General features: G+C 36.9%; 1 protein-coding gene and 1 long non-coding RNA gene across 2 annotated transcripts; one reads left to right on the top strand and one right to left on the bottom strand.

Annotated features, from left to right (window-relative positions):
* Positions 1-1238: 1238 nt before the first annotated feature.
* On the bottom strand, positions 1239-9213 carry LOC133721486 (respiratory burst oxidase homolog protein B-like). Its single transcript, XM_062148115.1, has 12 exons — positions 8462-9213; positions 6961-7120; positions 4908-4956; positions 4699-4812; positions 4185-4613; positions 3393-3782; positions 3170-3265; positions 2928-3043; positions 2696-2798; positions 2528-2601; positions 1839-2350; positions 1239-1504 (listed from the first exon to the last, which is right to left on the bottom strand). Exons 1-12 carry the CDS (start codon positions 8943-8945, stop codon positions 1395-1397), a joined length of 2637 nt encoding a protein of 878 aa, XP_062004099.1. The 5' UTR covers positions 8946-9213; the 3' UTR covers positions 1239-1394.
* A 6855-nt stretch (positions 9214-16068) lies between these two features.
* LOC133723941 (uncharacterized) lies at positions 16069-17595 on the top strand. The gene is made up of 5 exons (XR_009853357.1): positions 16069-16104; positions 16480-16543; positions 16733-16786; positions 16882-16938; positions 17237-17595. It is a non-coding gene; the product is annotated as an uncharacterized LOC133723941 (long non-coding RNA).
* The last annotated feature ends 423 nt before the right edge of the window (positions 17596-18018 follow it).

The following is an 18018-nucleotide window of genomic DNA, read 5'->3' as shown; positions in this document are numbered from 1 at the left end:
AGGCTTTAAGTTAATTTTGATTGCGACAGATCAGAACCAATTGCGCATGCCACAAGGTTTTGGTTGCAAGGTTGTGGGAATGCGTATGCCACAAGCATTAGCTCCGCCATAACTATATACTACCGTGGAAAAAGATAAACGAATTATGGGTAGCTGCTGCGTACATATTTTAAAGGTTAGTATTGGATACTCTATGTTCATCCATTTGTTTAGTTCCTACACTACGTACGTACATACTTTATAGTTGAATGAGATGTAATAAACAAAATAACTCAAATCTTTGAAATAAGTAAATCGACTCGCAATTCATCACTTACAATTATGTTACTTGATCGAGAGTATATAATTTAGTGTAATAATGATAAATTATGCTTGGTTCATTTTAACTTGTACAGTCAAACACTTGACCCATGACATGGATGAGAAGAATTAGTTTTACCTTTTTAGGGCATGCCCGTGGTCTTTCTTTGGACTAGTTTTGTGAGCAGGAGAGAAATTGCAGTTTAGAAGTTGAAAGCTAAAAGAACATTCCAAAGGAATAAGTAAAATCCCCTTAATTACTCGACTGCTCAATCAGCACCTGCACATGTTTTGTTTGTTATCTGAAAATTCATTAGATATTATTGCCCTTGTCGAGTTTGCATGAGAGGAACAGAGGAAGGAACCCCCAAAATTAATCTCCTGCTTTTTTTAATAACTATAGAATACGGGGAAAGGTTGTTAGAGGACTAATTTTTAACTAACTAGATTAAGGAATTTTGGTTCTGTTTGTGGAATATAGTTAAATCAAACTCTTTAGCTAAAGTATTTTCCTACTTTCTACCGAGACTCTCACTCTCTAAACTGTAGAGAGAGAAAGTAATTCTAATTTCAACTCTTTGAGCTAGTTTGGGACAGCTTAATTGATTCCCATTTTAAAAAAAAAAAAATCCCAGTTTGAGTTGTGTAATCCTCTACCTGGTTGGTTATTGGTTTTTATTGGTTAGAGTCAGTAAAGAAAAGGGTACAATTTATGAAATAATAAAGCTTGAAACTTTTTGAACCTAGGTTACTTAATTTGGTCTCAATGGATTGTAGAGAAGAACTTTCCAATTAGGAGGCATTCAGAATAAAAATTGGCCATTATTAACTGTTAAGATTAGTGGTTCAGTTTTTTCTGAAGAAATTTTTTTGGCTATAATTAATTTGCCAAAGTTTGTCATAAAGCAAGAGTACCATCTTTGAATGAATACTTATAATACAGGGCTTCATAATTCAGAAACCACCAGCTTCATTATATTCTAGTTTACAACTATACAACTTGAAAATTTTTTATGAATAGAATAAATTGATGGAACTATCAATGATATCAATATTACTTACACATTACATCTATATATGTGGTTAGGGTGGAATTAAAAGTTCTCTTTATGGAAATCAAACTTGGTCTCAGTTTTTCTCGAAAAGTCTTGAGCTAACCTCTTTAACTCCCCAACTAATCCATGTGCACCACAATAAAACACTCCTGCATCAAAATCAAAAGTACAAGACGTAACAACTCAGTGTACATCACACTGATCATAAAAGAAAAAAGGAAGAAATATCTGACACACAATCAATTACGTCATTAAGTCTAGTCTTTTTTAGATTCTTTGTTGACTTTTTTTTTTTTACACGTAACTTTTAATCTAACCGTATCTTATAAATCCTAAATTGTACGTGCATTTCATAAAGTGGAATCAACTATTATCATTCGCCTTATAAAATAAAGCAAGTAAAAACAAAGATCGTAGAGAAACTACATATTGCGGGTTTAAATACCTCAAACATAGGAGCTTAGGGTATGCACTAGTACTTACCAACTTTTTGATCAGGGTGCTTAACTGCCACATGCTTAAAAACATTACGCCAATTCGGTCTAGCAAAATGCGTCTTCACCCTCGTTCCTGAAACTACATCCACACCATTCTTGGCATGGTTTATAGACTGAAGCATAGTAATCAAAGCTGATCTAGCATCTCCTTCTTCATAAACACTGGTGCAGTAGTTGTGCAGCTCAATCACGCCGTCGAGGTCATTTTCTGCGACCTCATTCATCACACCCCTAAACCACTCAAACGAGCCTTGCTCTCTTGTGATCCAGTAGAAATAAGCTCGTTTTGTTGCAAAAGTAGACTTCCTCTTAACACCATTTTCCACCAACATTTGAGCTTCTAGTTCTTTTTGTCGCTTAATGTTGTTAAGCACATCTTTGAGTATGCTTATTAATGGAGTTGCTCCAATTCCAAGTCCAACAAGTAGAAGAACTTCGTAGTTTTTGTAGTCTTGTGCTGGTGCACCATATGGACCATCAATAAGAAGTCTTGGCATCCTGCTCATATATGCATAGATTAGTTTCAACAACGATAATTAGGGTTTTGTCTGTGGATGATTGTTACCTGTTGATTTGGGTGAAATTTCGCCCTGATAGACACATTCACATTCTCGTGGGCAACTGTACTTAACATGCATTTGGGTACTTGAATTTAAGTGTTACTGATAATTTTACCTGGGTTGGATATTGGATTGTTCAATATCAGCTGTTAGAAGGCCACTGTGTTCTATAGGAGGACGTTGGCAAACCTGCAGTGTTCATCATAAACCAAAACTAATTGAGGCTCATATATGCTCAAGATATTGATCAATACGATTATAAAAATTAAATGAATTTAATTACCTGAGAGAAAATGTATTTGAGCTGAGATGTCCAATCACCCAACGTGCGAATATGAACGCTTAGATAGTCGTCTCCAGGAGCTGAAGTAATTGAGAATGGATGCCTATAAGACATGTTAATCGTTATCATTAAGATGATAACTAAACAGAAGTCTAAAATAATTGCACTTTAAGCAATTGACAAATCAAATACTTTTAGTTGTGATGGTACAAAATACTAATGATCAAAGTACCATTGAAATGGGGAAATAGCAGAACAATTTATGTAAATGTACTGTCCACTGGTATATTTTAATCCCTGTGGTTTAGACATATGGAGTGCCAATACGTTTCCCGGGTAAACAGCGACCTGATATTATTGAAATTCAAAGAAAATAATTTCAATTACTATTTCGCTTCGCTTTTCGATAAAGCATATAATGGATTAGCTATTGCTGAAAAAGAAATTAAACAACTTTCAAAACAGTAACTATACCTTTAAGATCTTCACTGATTCATATCCAGACCTGAAAGCCCGAAGCAAACGCTCACATGAATACATTATTACTGGGAAAGCCAGATACATCCATGTCTGCACTGACCGGCCATTAATTCATGAAAACGAGCAAGTAAAAAATGATGAGGCAAGTAACAAAAGGTTTTGCCATTTATAAATTTTGCTTCACTGGAATAGTACAATAATTTGAAGGAGCACTTACTGTTTTCTTGTCCCAGTTCTTGGAGAGGTAGAGAAAGTATCCATGGATAATAAAGAGGATGTACACAATGATAAAGAGGTGATGGGAGTACCAAAACGCATTGAACCCAGTAAGTTTCTTTAGTGTTTTAGGAAGGTTTCTCAGTCGATTGCGACGGAACCAAGGTTGAGCCAATGTGTATGCAACTAGCATTAGTGCCACCATAACCACCCCAGTCCAGCCCTCGGTTCCCTTCACAAACCACCAGTAGTCCTTGGGTCGTTTTTGGCCGAAAAATGGCTTCATCTTGTCGTATTGATCATTGGTAGAGTGGAGTAGCTTGGGGAAGTCGCATGTAAGATGGGAACCGGCATGGAGACCGACCCCAACTGCAATTCCAAACGCGATCACCTAATGCACAATGTGATTAGCAAATACATTTAATGGATGTGAAGAATGCTATTTTTTTTTTTTTTTTGGGCTTCCGTTTGATTGTTCATAAAAAAAAAAAAAAATTGGAGAAAGATTGTTCATAAAAATGATGAAATGTGGAGATCGATGTGGTTTTAAACCACTTTTCTTCACTTCAAAATAATTCCCCTAACGTTTATAATCATTTTCATGTTCTAATCTTACCATGTAACTTTTTAACTGTTTCAAAGTTTTTATTACTTGAAAAATGAACATATGTGTTAGTCTAAATGGTAGATTCGACAATACATATGATCAAAACATATGCAGAAAAATCTTAAGAGCAAGAAAAAGAAAGTAAAGAGTAGGAAACAATAGCCTAACACAAGTTTAGCACCTTACCTTATGAAAATTGATATTGTCATCAAATGGAACTACCCCTCCTAACTTGGTCTTGCTTCTTAGCCAAGTAATTGTATTTCTACATACTGGTAGAAGAATCAAGGCCATGTTAAACTTTAGGGTCTCAGCTCCACCTTTGGCAATGCATACACAATAGCCCATTACATGGAAGACCTCCCTATGTCTATATTGAATAAATTTCCAAGCAAAGAGGCCCATGCATATCAAAAGCCATACCACAATGACCCAAATCCGCCTCCAATTATCCTCAACAAAGTAGGACAGCCGCCGGCACCACCGCCTTATAGGATTGTGCACTTTGGTCGGAACCAGCTTTTCACTTAGCAACCGGCTCTGAATGCGGCTGTCTGTTTCCAGGTTCGAAGATTGGGTTGGGCCCGAAAGAAGTAGCATTTCCAAGTTGTACAACTGCCGTCCAGGCCCAAATTTGGTAAAATTTTAGTAAAATACCCAAAAATTGAAGATCATAAGAGAGGGAAAAATGTAAACTAACATCAATGTATCCAAGGTTGTCTTGATCAAGCTCCTCCATAATCAATGCTGCATATTCCTCAGCTTGTTCTAGAATTTTTGACAGCTTATTAGCAGAGGCACTTAAGGTAATAATCTGCACAGTTAAATGAATACATATATAATTGATGTAACTTTGTTTCCCATTACAAAATTTAACCATTTCACTTTCCGAAGAATTAGTTAACTCACCTCTTTCACCTCTTCTTCAGAGATTCGACCATCTGCATTTTTATCTACCCTGTTACATATTCACCATGCATTATACGTGTCATGCTAGAAACAAATGGAAAAAAAGCATAAACCTAAGTTTCTAGTCAAGATTTAACTATATATATATATATATATATATATATATATATATATATATATATATAACATGAGTCAGTGAGAAAATGTCATTTGTGTGAGGACATAAATTCATCCAAGACCAACTATATGATTCGCTCTGTTATACTATAGAGAACTTCCAACTAATGTTTAAAAAAAAAAATGGATTAAATTATGTTTAGTCCCTGTACTATGACCCTTTTTTCGTTTCAGTCCCTGACATTCTCAATTAATCTGAAAAGTCCCTAACGTCAAAATTTCCGTCTGATTGGTCCCTCCCGCGTTAAATTAAGAGTTGGCCTTAGGTGAAATGTCCAATATACCCCTCTATTATTTCTTTTTCCTTTTTAATTTCTTTTTCTCTTTTTTTTTTCTTTTTCCTTTTTAATTTCTTTTTTTCTTTTTTCTTTTTAATTTCTTTTTTTCTTGTTCCTTTTTAATTTTTTTTCCTTTTTAATTTCTTTTTTGTTTTTTCTTTTTTTTTTCTTGTTCCTTTTTAATTTCTTTTTTTCCTTTTTTTTTCTTTTCGTTTTGCCTACTTTCTCCTTCCTCAACCCACCAATCCCATTCCGATCAAACTCCACAATCCATCTTTTTCTCTCCCCAAATTGAAACCAAACCCAGCAAAGACCTAGCTTGGTGGTGCAGAGATGGACATCGAACAAAAGCATGAGGCTAGGAGCTGATCGATCACTTCTTCACCTTCTCTGAAGCCATCTCCCTCTATTAGGATCCGCCCAGGCATCGTCGCCGACGCCATCTCCCAAACACAAGCAGATCCCAATCAACTCAGAAATTCACCGCTAAACCACTCCCCTCTTGTTTTCACAACCTACTTCTCTCTCTCCCACTGAAATCTCACTTTCTCTCTCCACATCAAGCCTCAATTTGGAAACTTTTCACTGAAAACTACCATTTTTTCAGACCCTGAGGTTTTTGGGTCTTACTCAAAATGATGATTTGGATTTTGGGTCTGGTTGAAATGATGGTTTTTGATGGCCAAATTGACCAAAACCAGAAGTGAAGAAGAAGAATAGTGATGGAAAAGAAAAATGGCTGCCGGCGTGGAGAACAATAATTGGGGTTTCGGGTCGATCTGGATTGGTTCGTCGACGTGGCGCTACCGATGCAGCAGGATACGATGGTCATTAAAAAGGAAAAAGAAAAAAGAAAAGAAAAAGGCAAAAAGAAATTAAAAAGGAAAAAAGAAAAAGAAAAAAGAAAAAAAAAAGAGGGCCGCCGGCGTGGAGAACAAGAATTAGGGTTTCGGGTCGATCTGGATTGGTTCGCCGACATGGCGCTACCGATGCAGCATGATACGATGGTTATTAAAAAGGAAAAAGAAAAAAGAAAAAAGAAAAAAAAAGAAATTAAAAAGGAAAAATGAAAAATAAAAAATAAAAAAGCAAAAAAGAAATTAAAAAGGAAAAAGAAAAAAGAAAAAAAGGAAAAAAAGAAATTAAAACTGAAAAAGAAAAAAAAAGGAGAAAAAGAAATTAAAAAAGAAAAAGAAATAACATAGGGGTATATTGGACATTTCACCTAAGGCCAACTCCTAATTTGACGCGGGAGGGACCAATCAGACGGAAATTTTGACGTTAGGGACTTTTCAGATTAATTGAGAATGTCAAGGACTGAAACGAAAAAAATGTCATAGTACAGGGACTAAATATAATTTAATCCAAAAAAAATCAAGAACTTCCAATTAGTTTTGGCTTATCAGTATGTATGTCGTTATTCAATTATATGCGTTTGGGAATAGTATGATTACAAAAGCATATTATATATGCCAGATGCGCTGCACATGAAGTAGCAAGTAGGCACTCAATAATGCATCTCATAGTGATGTAGATCAGAGGAAAATCCAGATCAAATTCTTTTGATTAAAATAAACTATAGGAACGAATGATCTCACATGTCAAAGAACGTTTGAAGCTTGGCATTGAAGCTGTGATCTGAAATTTGTTCCCAAAATTCTCTCAACTCTTCCTTGGTCACACAACACGATGTTATTCCTCTCCGACGAGCCAATGCATCAAACACCTCGCCCGCAAACTCACTTGACTCTTTCATCCCTAATCATAAAAACCACAAACAAAGTCATTAATCTGTTACTCCTATATATATATATATCCTATCCAGAGTGAGGCGTCACTCTGAAATTAACGTGTGAGGTTAGAGTTTAGGGTTACTTTTCGGTCTCATATCCACATCTCGACCGTTCAGGTTTTAGGTACTAATGTATAGATCATCTCTGCAAAATTTCAGCCAAATTGATGGTCGTTAAGGCATTGATAACTGCCTTAAAGCTAGTACAGTTCAGGTTGGACAGATTCAGTTCGTCCATTGGTTTAAGCGAGTTAGATACCTTAAAAACCATCAATTTGGCTAAAATTTTGTACAGATGATCTATACATTAGTACCTAAAAACTGAACGGTCGAGATGTGGATATGAGACCGAAAAGTGACCATAAACTCCAACCTCACACGTTAATTTCAAAGTGAGGCCTCACTATATATATATATACGAAAATATTCTGAAGAGGACGTTCACACTGTTGCTAAAGTGCGGACGTCGCCGCTGCAACTCTGCTCGGGGTTCGACGGAGCGGCGGGGCTTGGCGGATGGACGGCAGGGGTCGGACGGAGCGGTCTGCAGTAGGTGGAGTCGCCGGCGACGGGGTTGCAGCTCGCTGCAGAAAACCTGCAGTTGCAGGTCGGGTTGCTGCCCAGAACCTGCAACCCCGACCTCCTCCGACCTCGAACGTTGCCCAGAACCGTCCGGGATGCCTTCGGCTTCCCTCCTGCTAGCCGCTAGCCGCTAGCCGCCGTCGCCGCCTGGAACGCCTCAGCTGCGTCGACGTCCGCACTTTAGCGAAGTGCTGACGTCCTCTTCAGAACTAGACTCTATATATATATATATATATACAGAGCTTCTCCACTGCGAATGTCCGCAGTTTTTCTTAGTTACAGATTTGAGTTTTTGACCCACTTTTCGATCATATTTTCACATCTTAACCGTTCAGTTTTTAGGTCCTAATGTATAGATCATCTCTACAAAATTTCAGCCAAATTGGTGATCGTTAAGTCATCCAAAACTGCAATTTACAACAATGTACACGAACGGTTCCGGTTCGGCAGATTCGGTTCGTTCGTGTAAATTGCAGTTTTGGATGCCTTAACGATCACCAATTTGGCTGAAATTTTGCAGAGGTGATCTATACATTAGGACCTAAAAACGGAACAGTTAAGATGTGAAAATATGATCGAAAAGTGGATCAAAACTGGAAATCCATACCTTTTTTCTTAAGTGCGGATATCCGCACCTAAGCAAAGTTATAGTTATATATAATTATATATATATTGCGAAACGTATTGTTTGACAAGAAAACATTTCCGACTACTTTATCACGCACCTATGCATTGACCGAAGACCGATTTTGGAAGAGTTCCATCGACAGCCAATTCATCAAACCTTATTTGGATCTCTGGCCAACCTTCACTGCACACATTTTTGGTCATGAGCTTGAGTCCCTTAAGGGCACGAGCAACACCGGGCTTGGTGGGCCTGTCGACCTTCTTGAAGCTCAATGAAGATTTCATGCGCTTGAGTTCATGCGAGACTTTCTTGAGTTTAAAAGAGAGTTGAGAAGCAAGGGATGGTCTTCTCTCTAGCCTTGCTGACGTGGACTCAGGTTCAGCTCCTCTGATGTTCCGAAGCACAAAGGTATCGTCGTCGCAAACATCCAGTGTCACTTCCACATAGCACTGATCGTCTTCTTTGAAACTTGCGCTTCTGTTGCTGTTGCTCCTCATCTTGCTGCTGGTCACTAGCGGGCCGCTGTGCCCGACCCGTTTGCTCTCTTTCTCCGGCAGCGGGTTTTCTGCTTGAATCTCCATTGCTATTTGGAATAATCAGTATTCTCAAAGCAATGAAATGTGATTGTTTGGACTGAAAATTTGTGAGGGGATCGGAGCATGAGAGGGTTTATAGTGAGAGGGTGGATGAAACAGTGGATATTGGAGAAGTCAAAGAGAAAAACCAAGGGGCGCATGGTGGTTGATCATGGTGGAAGAAGACGGTGGAAGAAGACTATGTATATACATATAATAAATGGGAGTGGTTAGGATTCAATTACAGTGTTTCTTAAACATATGGCACCAAACGGAAAAACGTCAAGGCCAGAATGTGAGAATGGAAGATGAGACTTTAAACCCTAAATTTGAAGAAATTAAAAAAAAAAAAAAAACTATATTGCAAAATCTGAATATTTAATGGTAATTGATTAATTAGTTCGTAGAGGCCGGTCAACCTCAAACAGCTTTTTTTGGCTGTTGGTACGAAGTGATTAATGGTAATCTGAAATATTGTTAACGCATTTGATCACGATTGTATAAAGAATTAAAGATGGAAATCAATGGTGTCATTGAGATAAGGTCAGTTTTAGTACTACTATATATGTATGAAGATATGATTTGACATCCCTTCTAATCAAAATATGGACTTGGCCAACTACATTTGTCAATTTTTTTTTATCAAAGGGTCCTTATGGATTTGGACTATTTTTCTGTTAGATTTAGAGTAGAATAGAGACTTAGTGCGGCTTATCTGCAACTTAAAATAAGAATATCAATGCATAAGTGTTTGAACCAAATCACCACAGGTGATCGAGTTGGTAAAACCCTTCAGGTGTGGAACCCCCACACTAGGGTTCGAATCGCACCAACGCTTATTGGAGTTAAATTCCGATATATTCTTGGTGGCCAGGGGGAGGAAGCGTTCTGACATGATCCCCCCAGCACAGATTAGTCTCTGGGCCTAGAAAGTTTTAGAGGAACCGTGTGATCTCGACCATATTGAACAAATAATATTGTGTTACATGTAATTACTTTGTTTTTTTATTGGAATAAAAGTCTCTTAAATTACAGAGAGGGGAGAACTATATCAAATCTCTCGACAACATCAACAGAAATGGAAACTAGAAAGACCCATTTGGTCCTGATTATAAAAACTATGAATGATAGGTGAAGCCAAATTCCACCAAACTAAACTTGAGGAAGTAGTTCCAAAATTTGGTAATGCATCGGCGGCTTGATTCCCTTCACGAAATATATGAGTAGAACGAAATTGCATTTTATCCCATTCCGCAAGAAGTTGCCAAGGTCCAAGATGAGGAGATTGAAGAAAATTGAGAACAATTGTTGAGTCCACTTCCAACCATACGGATTTCCAACCTCGAACCCATGCTAATTCTATGCTTTAATAACCGCTATGATCTCTGCTACAACTGAACTGGACATATCTAAATTGGAGCAAAAAGCATCCAAAACAACACCTTTATATATAGTCCCGAAACAAACCACCATAACTTGCTTTCCCCAAGTCATTTTTACATGCTCCATCTGTGTTTGATGACAGCTGAAATTCATATCGAAAATACAATTTGAATAGCAATCGCGCACTTTGTACCAACTGAAACGCAGTTCAAAAATACAAATTTGGACCATTCTTATACGGTCTTGCATCGCTCTCCTACAAACTTTTACAATTCCATAATTTTAGATCATTAATTTGAAAATTATATAGTTTAGTGAAGTAGTGGTGGATGTGTCTTGCTTCATGTCAAATCGTATGGTCAAACACTTGACCCCATGACGAAGAAAAAAGTTAATATATATAAAGAAAAAATTGACCTCCTAATTAAATTATGGTCTTCGACAGTCATATTGGACACACTGACCTATCCAACACTCACTCCACTTTTGGCTGATCTTTCTCTTTGAGTTTCTCCAAGCAAATACATGAAAATTCAGGAACGTCGGCAACCCATGCTAATCGGCAGCCAGCAGCCTCTTATGTATCAGTGTGTGTTTTCTGCTCTATTCTTATTCATATATTAGTTCTTTGTGAGAAAAGAAAAAAATTGTAGGTACATACTCGAGTAATTCCCGGCCAATTTTGACTATCAATTATAGTGAGAGTAAAAATGGTGATCGAAGAAGATATATAGTAGTGCCAGCTGCAGTATCAACTAACCATGCCAGTAGAAGAAGGATGCGCAGCCTCTCTGTTTCGAGGAAAACTAGTCCAATTCTGCGGCAAGTAGGTAGTCTTTGTTGGACAGTTGGACTTATCCGTGCAAATCTTGTCCAAAAGCAGGACATGATTACATATAATATGAAGCTAACTAGAAGAAGTAAAAGCTGCATAATTATATAGGTGCATGCGTGGTCTGAAAATCATCGGAGAGATTATGTAACTGCCCGTCGAGTTTGACGTGTATATATGTGCGTGTATATATATAAAGGGAGGGAGGCTTATCTTTCAACTCTAGGGTTTGGGGTCAGAAAATATATCTCCCCTTTGTCCTTTTTGTACTAATTCTCCATATATATATATATATATATATATATATATATATATATATATATAAAGGGAGGGAGGCTTATCTTTCAACTCTAGGGTTTGGGGTCAGAAAATATATCTCCCCTTTGTCCTTTTTGTACTAATTCTCCATATATATATATATATATATATATATATATATATATATATATAAAGGGAGGGAGGCTTATCTTTCAACTCTAGGGTTTGGGGTCCGAAATCATAATATATCTCCCCTTTGTCCTTTTTGTACTAATTCTCCAGAAACTGTTGACCATCTTTTTATGCAGTGTCCTTTCTCTCATCAGGTTTGGACTTTAGCTCATTCTTCCTCTTCAATGGAATGACTCTTTTATTTCTTGGTTAGATCACATTAATAATGCAGGTTCATCTTCTGATTCTCTTGCTCAAGTGCTTCTTATCTCTTGGTCCATTTGGCATTCTAGGAATCAGTTAATCTTTCATCAGCACTTAGTTCCTTCCCCTAATAAAACCTTGTTTGGGGCTGTTATGATGGGAACTAATTACTGTCAGGCTAACCCTAAGAATAGTCAACCTAAGTTGTCAAAATATTTTCAGGTGAAATGGCAACCTCCTAATTCAACGCAAGTGAAATTAAATTTTGATGGTTCCGTTAGGAATGGCTCAGCTACTATATATTGGTTTTGTTATTCAAAATTCGGATGGAAATCCTTTGGTTGCAGCTAACAGAAGATTAGGTCATTCTAGTGTTCTCATTGCAGAGGCAACTGCTCTCAGAGATGGTTTACATACTACCTTACTTCCTCATTATCCTAATATCTCTGTTGAGGGGGATTCGAAGTTCCTGATCGACTGCATTCAAGGAAAAAATGCTGTTCCTTGGAGAATTAAAGTTCTGGTTCAAGATATATTAAGCATCTAGCCCAGCAGTTTAATTCAATTTTCTTCCGGCATATATACCGAGAAGCCAACTTGTTGTTGACCATCTAGCATCCTTAGCTCATCAATTTCAGAATCCATCTGTTTGGTTGTTTCACTACTAGAAATCTGTTCATTTACATCACGTCATTTAAATCGGTCAGACTTGCACACGATGTAAAAAAGTAAGTTAACATCGTTTTAGAAAAATACCGATTTAAATGTATACCATTAACATCGATTCTTAAAAGGTTCGGTGTTAAAAGTTTTGTTTGAAAATTTGCGGAAACCTAGTTTTGCAAAAAGCGCTAAGTCTTTTAAATAAAATGAAGAAGCGGGGACTAAAACTCAAAACTTTCACACTTAGAAAAAAAAATTGGCGCCCGACCCCAAAACTGAAACACAAACCCTAAGCTGAGTGTCGACCTCCATTCTCAACCCAGACTCGAGCTCCTCCTCCTCCTCACCATCACAATCCTCCCTCCTCCATTCTCAGGCGGAATCTGAAGCGCCGAGATCCCGACCTCGATCTAAAATTGAAGTAACAGCTCTGAATCTTGAGCCCGGCCTCGATCTGAGATTGGCAGAGTTGAAGAAATTAAAGAGGAATGGTTCTTTCCTCTCAAGCCCCACCGAAGTCGGGGTTGGAGCCCTAAACTCGAACACAGCAACCCAGCTGCACTCAACTGCGCCGTTTCTGACTCTCTCCGTGACTCCATGTCTCCGTCTCCGCCGTTTCTGACTCTCTCCGTCCCCGACTCTCCGTCTCCCGTCTCCGAGTCTCCCATCTCCGAGCTCCAGGTATCTCTCTCTCCCAGTCTCCCTCTCCGTCTTCTTCTACTCCTCTTCCTCTTCTTCTTCTCTTCTTATCTTCTTCTTCTTAATCTGATTGAATCATGAATCACCCATTTGAAATTGAAATTGAATTCCTCAAAGTAATGAAATTGTATGTATGAATGTATCCTGATAATCTGAATATGTTTGTCTGGCCCAGATTGGAGCTACTTTCATGGCCAGGCGGCCAGCAGAATCTAGATGACTAGATCAGGAAAATCGATCCCATTGATCTGCTATGATGCTTCTTTGCTTCGGTCAATCTCGACCAAACGATTACCTCAATGAAAATTGAAATCGTAAGTTATTTCTTTTTCTAGAATTCTAGTTCTTTTGGTTTCTTCAGTTTTGACATCCATCCGGATCTTTTAAAACCTCCCGCGAAAGGCTATTTCACTCTTTTGTTTTTGGATCATAGCGTTATCATTCATCTACCCATAAAAGGTAATCGTTAGTGACTTACTCTTGCTTCTTAATCTGGTGTTCGAATGATTGATTACTGATTTGTTGTTGTTTTGTTGTTCGCCCAGCAGAAAGAAAGAGACGAGACGAAACAAAGAGAGAGAAGAGAGAACGGGGAAGAAGGAAAAGAAGGAGAAGAAGGTTTAGGGTCTTGATTCATCTACCCATAAAAGGTTAGATCTTTCTGAGCCGACTTGTCTCTTAATTTCTGGGTTTGGATGATTGGGTGAGAACTAATTTATAATCTACTGACAGGATAATTGATTGATTTATTGTCCTATTTGCACCGACTTCGGCGTTTACACCGACTTCAACTTTGTCATCAAGATCGATCTTGATCAAAATTTGGTAAGGTTTTGAATTATTTTATTTTGTATTTTTTGTTTCATTTCGATTTTTGATAAAGTTTGCATCTTTTGTTTGAGGTGAAGGACAACTAGATAGCTATTAGTTCGGTTCTCAGATTATAGGTTGTGAGGGACATGATTGCAGTTTTGTGATTGGCTTTTACCCTTTTGTTCTTTCTTCTCTAATCTGCTACTTGCACATCTTTCTTGCTTTCGTTAATGTTCATAACAATCATAAAGAGGCTTGCTTTGTCATTTCTATGTAACTTTGATTGCTGTTTTGTTTGGTCATTTGAGTTATTTCAGAGAACACTTCTTATGGTTTGTTTTATATATGAAAATATGTACATATGTACATATATATACATGCACACGTGATGAGTGAAATTTCACCGTCAGGTTTTACTTTTAAACTTCTCATACAACAGTTCCTGTTTGGCGTATGAATAATCTCTTTACTATTAATTGTTGAAATGAGATTAATATAAAAAGTAAAAGAAAGGGCCAAACACTGATTTGTCATGTGTTTTCTATTAATTTGTTTTGTCGAACTAAGAATGTACTTGTATGAATTAGCAAGTAGGCTTTTCTATACAGATGGCTGAATTTAAGGGGAGTATTTCAATGGTATGAATTTAGTATCATGTGATTCTAGAATAAGACTTTATTAACTAAAGATATGCATTGGTGTTTGAATAGCTTTATTCAGAATCTTAGGTGGCAGAATCTGCTTTTTGAATAGCTTTATTCAAATTTTTTTTTTTTTTTGTTCTTCTTCTTCTCCTCTGATACCATAAGTAGTGGGATATCGGGTTTGTTAAACAAGACTCAATTAGATTGTGCTGTTTTGTATTACAGTTGACAGGAAGATGGGGCGGATAGTGAATAGGATATTTGTTTTGCACTGAATTGATTGTTATGGAATTTCAACAAAGCTTTGAAGTAACAGTATAGTTAGTTGGTTAAAGGTTTTGTGGTTGTGTTTTGTATTGCTTTATAGGTTTGTTGGAAATAAGATACTAATTTAACTCTTTTTTTGTTTTAGTATGTTTTTTTAGCCAAATAATAGTTGCATTATACAATCCCAACTACACTATTTCCTATAGCATCTAAATGGAACAAAAATGTATTATGATTACCTAACAATAAGAATACTAAGTGATAGTATCTTGATGTTTTTTTTTAAGCTTTTGCTTTTGGTTAGACTAACTTTCTGTTTAAGTTAGTTTTTGCAGCTTTATGGTCAATTTTCAAATTTCATTGCTTTTTTGTTTAGGTTTTCTAAGTTCTATGCAAAGAAATGTGTGCATTATTCTTCTGCCGCTGTTCCTGTGTACGTTGTTTGGCATTATCTCAGTCTCTTATTTCTATTCAGGTATGTGCTGGATATAGAACTGATATGGAAGATGAGCCTACACTATAGTTAAACTTAGGCATTTGGGATCATTCCATGAAAGTAAATGCAGCTTTACATGAAGAACATGGCTTACATTGCTTCCATATTGGTCTGAAAGTCAATATATAATCTATTAGGGTAGTGTTTACAATGTCAGTTATCTTACAGTATGGAGAGAACAATTAAACATAGTAATGATATTGAGACTTCAAATGTGAAGCAAATAAAAAATAGAAGAAAGTATAGACAGAAATGTATTTTTGACTAAATATGTTTGCTTCTGTAATGCTTTATTATGGTAGCCGTTTCTGTCCTGTATCTAGGACTACTTGAACAGTTGAACCTAATCTTGACATAGTCAATTTGAATTTGTCGAGCCTTTTATATTAATTACTTTAGGCATTTCTTTTTCTGGCAAAGTTCTATTATGGTTGTGATATGTTTCATTTTGTAGATCTGCACTGGGGTCATTTAGATCTCAGATTCTTTATGCTACTGTATCTATCATCATCACATCCTCTAATTTGGATGTGTTCATTCTTTTCTGCTCACTATCTTCTCTAATTTGGATTTTTATGATTGGCTTTTGCTGCAGTTTTTGTTGGATCTTTTGGACTGCTTGCTTTTGGTGCAAAGAGTTTTCTGATCGGTGGGTTACATTTTGATAAATGGTGTCAGATCTATGCATTTGTTTTTATGCAGCTCAAAGAGAGAAGATAAGTGAAGCTAATCAAGGTATGCTTTGGATCTACATATGTGATTAATCTGGAGGTTGCTTGGGCTCCATGTTGTTTAAGGAAAAGAGACTTTGTGTGGGACACTAATTTTATACTTTTTGTTCTTTTGGAAAGTCTCTTTTGATATTGAAATGTTGACGTGTTGTTGTGGAGGAACCAAAAGATATCAGCTAGTGTTTTAACTGCTGCATTTCAACTTCTTCAAAAGATGGTGCGACTTTCAACTTCTTCTTTTTTGGTTCTGCATTTCATTTGCATCATGACACATTGCACCCAAGAAATTTACTTGTCATTCTTTTAGACGTCTGTTTATCTTGGAGTTGGCTGCTACCCAGTTGTATTTAATCTACTGACAAACTTGTTTGCTTTGCAGGCTCCAAACAAGGACGGCAGCTGCAGTGTCAGAAAATGCCATAGTTCTGAGTTTTAAATCGAGGGTGAGTCCCCTGTTTATTTCTTTTAGTTTCTTTGCACTGGTTGTGCTTTTCTTTTCTTTTTTCTTTTTTTGAATTGGTACTCTGTCAACTCCCCCGGAAACATTTAGTTCACAAAATGCTTTTGATTTGTTTGTGAACGTAACCATACAAAGTACCAAAAGCTGGGGTTAACTGAACTCTTTTGTGCAGGTTTAAAGCAGAACAGCAGCTATAGTGTCAAAGCTCCAGAGTTTAAACTCAAGAGTGAGGCCTTGGCATTTGTACAAAGTTTTTTTCTTTGCTTCTAGATCTGCTTCTTTTCAAAAAATTTATCTTCTTTTACTTTCGAATGTTTTCAGGTCATTACTGGATACTTACTAGCAGGATCTGCCATTGGACCCAGAGGCTTGAATTTTGTTAGTGAAATAGTTCAAGAGGCTTGTCTTTATTCCTATTTTGCTTGATTGATTCTTTCTTTGCGCTTCCCCTATTTTTCCATTCAGTATAGGTGGATCTATAATTTTCTTGTCATTAATTTATGTGTATTTACATTTGGTAAAGTCCAGTTATATTAGTATTGAGATTCACTGCCTTTTTAGTACCTTTTAAGCTCAGTCATGTCGGTATTTCTTTTTGTTGAGTTTAGTAATACCAGAAATCACTGTCATTAGGTTTATGTTGCACTGTGAAACTGACTTTGTCATTCTCTTGCAGGGCCTTGGATTACAAGTTGTGAAATATTTGGCTGCCAAATATGAAGAGCTAGGGTGTGAAGTGAAATGGATGGGCAAGCCTGATAAGGTGATCTAGTCACATTGGTTTGGTTACCGCTGTTAACTTCACTTCATGTGAACCTTTAGCTTAATACATATTTCTCTTGCACTTGACTACCAAGATGAATTTTGAGCAAGGCTACTTTTTGCTTTGAAGCAAAGTTTGGTGTAGAAATTTTGTAGATTGTTGCTCATATGTTTCTAGGCTATCCTTTGTAGGTTTTGGGGTTTTCTTTTGTGACATATGTTCAATCATGAATTTGGAAAGAAAATTAATGGAAAGCCCCAATTTTTGGATGATTATGAAATGCATTTCTTTTTCCAGCAGCAGCTAGATGCAAACTTAGCTCATCACGCTTGTCAAAATGAAGTGAAGTATATAAAAGCAGAACAAAACAGTAATGCCAAGGAAAACGAAGTCACTTGAGAGATTAGAAATCAGTATCAAAATGCAAATCGATGTCTTATGATTATTAATGTATCGAGTTGTGTCCGCAGAACCGATGTACTCAAAACCAGTGCACATCGATTTTACAAAACAAAAGCGATGTCTACAATGAAATAACACATCGGTTCTAGAAAAAGCAAGCGATGTACATACAACCATTGAACATCGTTTTGCTTAAATGAAAACGATGTGCGGTGTTAAATGAAACATCAGTCCTTAAAAAAAAACCGATGACGCCTAAAGATACAGACATCGTTCCTAAGAAAATAATGTGC

The sequence above is a fragment of the Rosa rugosa genome, chromosome 7 (assembly GCF_958449725.1).
Source record: "Rosa rugosa chromosome 7, drRosRugo1.1, whole genome shotgun sequence".
NCBI lineage: Eukaryota > Viridiplantae > Streptophyta > Magnoliopsida > Rosales > Rosaceae > Rosa > Rosa rugosa.
Note: the sequence above shows the minus strand (reverse complement) of the source record. Positions and strands in the feature narration are given on the sequence as shown.

Excerpts from the sequence above, each read along its gene's own strand:
- LOC133721486 (XM_062148115.1), bottom strand. The coding sequence starts at position 8,945 with ATGGAGATTCAAGCAGAAAACCCGCTGCCGGAGAAAGAGAGCAAACGG. Across the intron at positions 4,813-4,907 it reads CTGAAGAAGAGGTGAAAGAG|ATTATTACCTTAAGTGCCTC; the intron begins GTGAGTTAACTA and ends TTAACTGTGCAG. Across the intron at positions 3,266-3,392 it reads AGAACTGGGACAAGAAAACA|ACATGGATGTATCTGGCTTT; the intron begins GTAAGTGCTCCT and ends CGGTCAGTGCAG.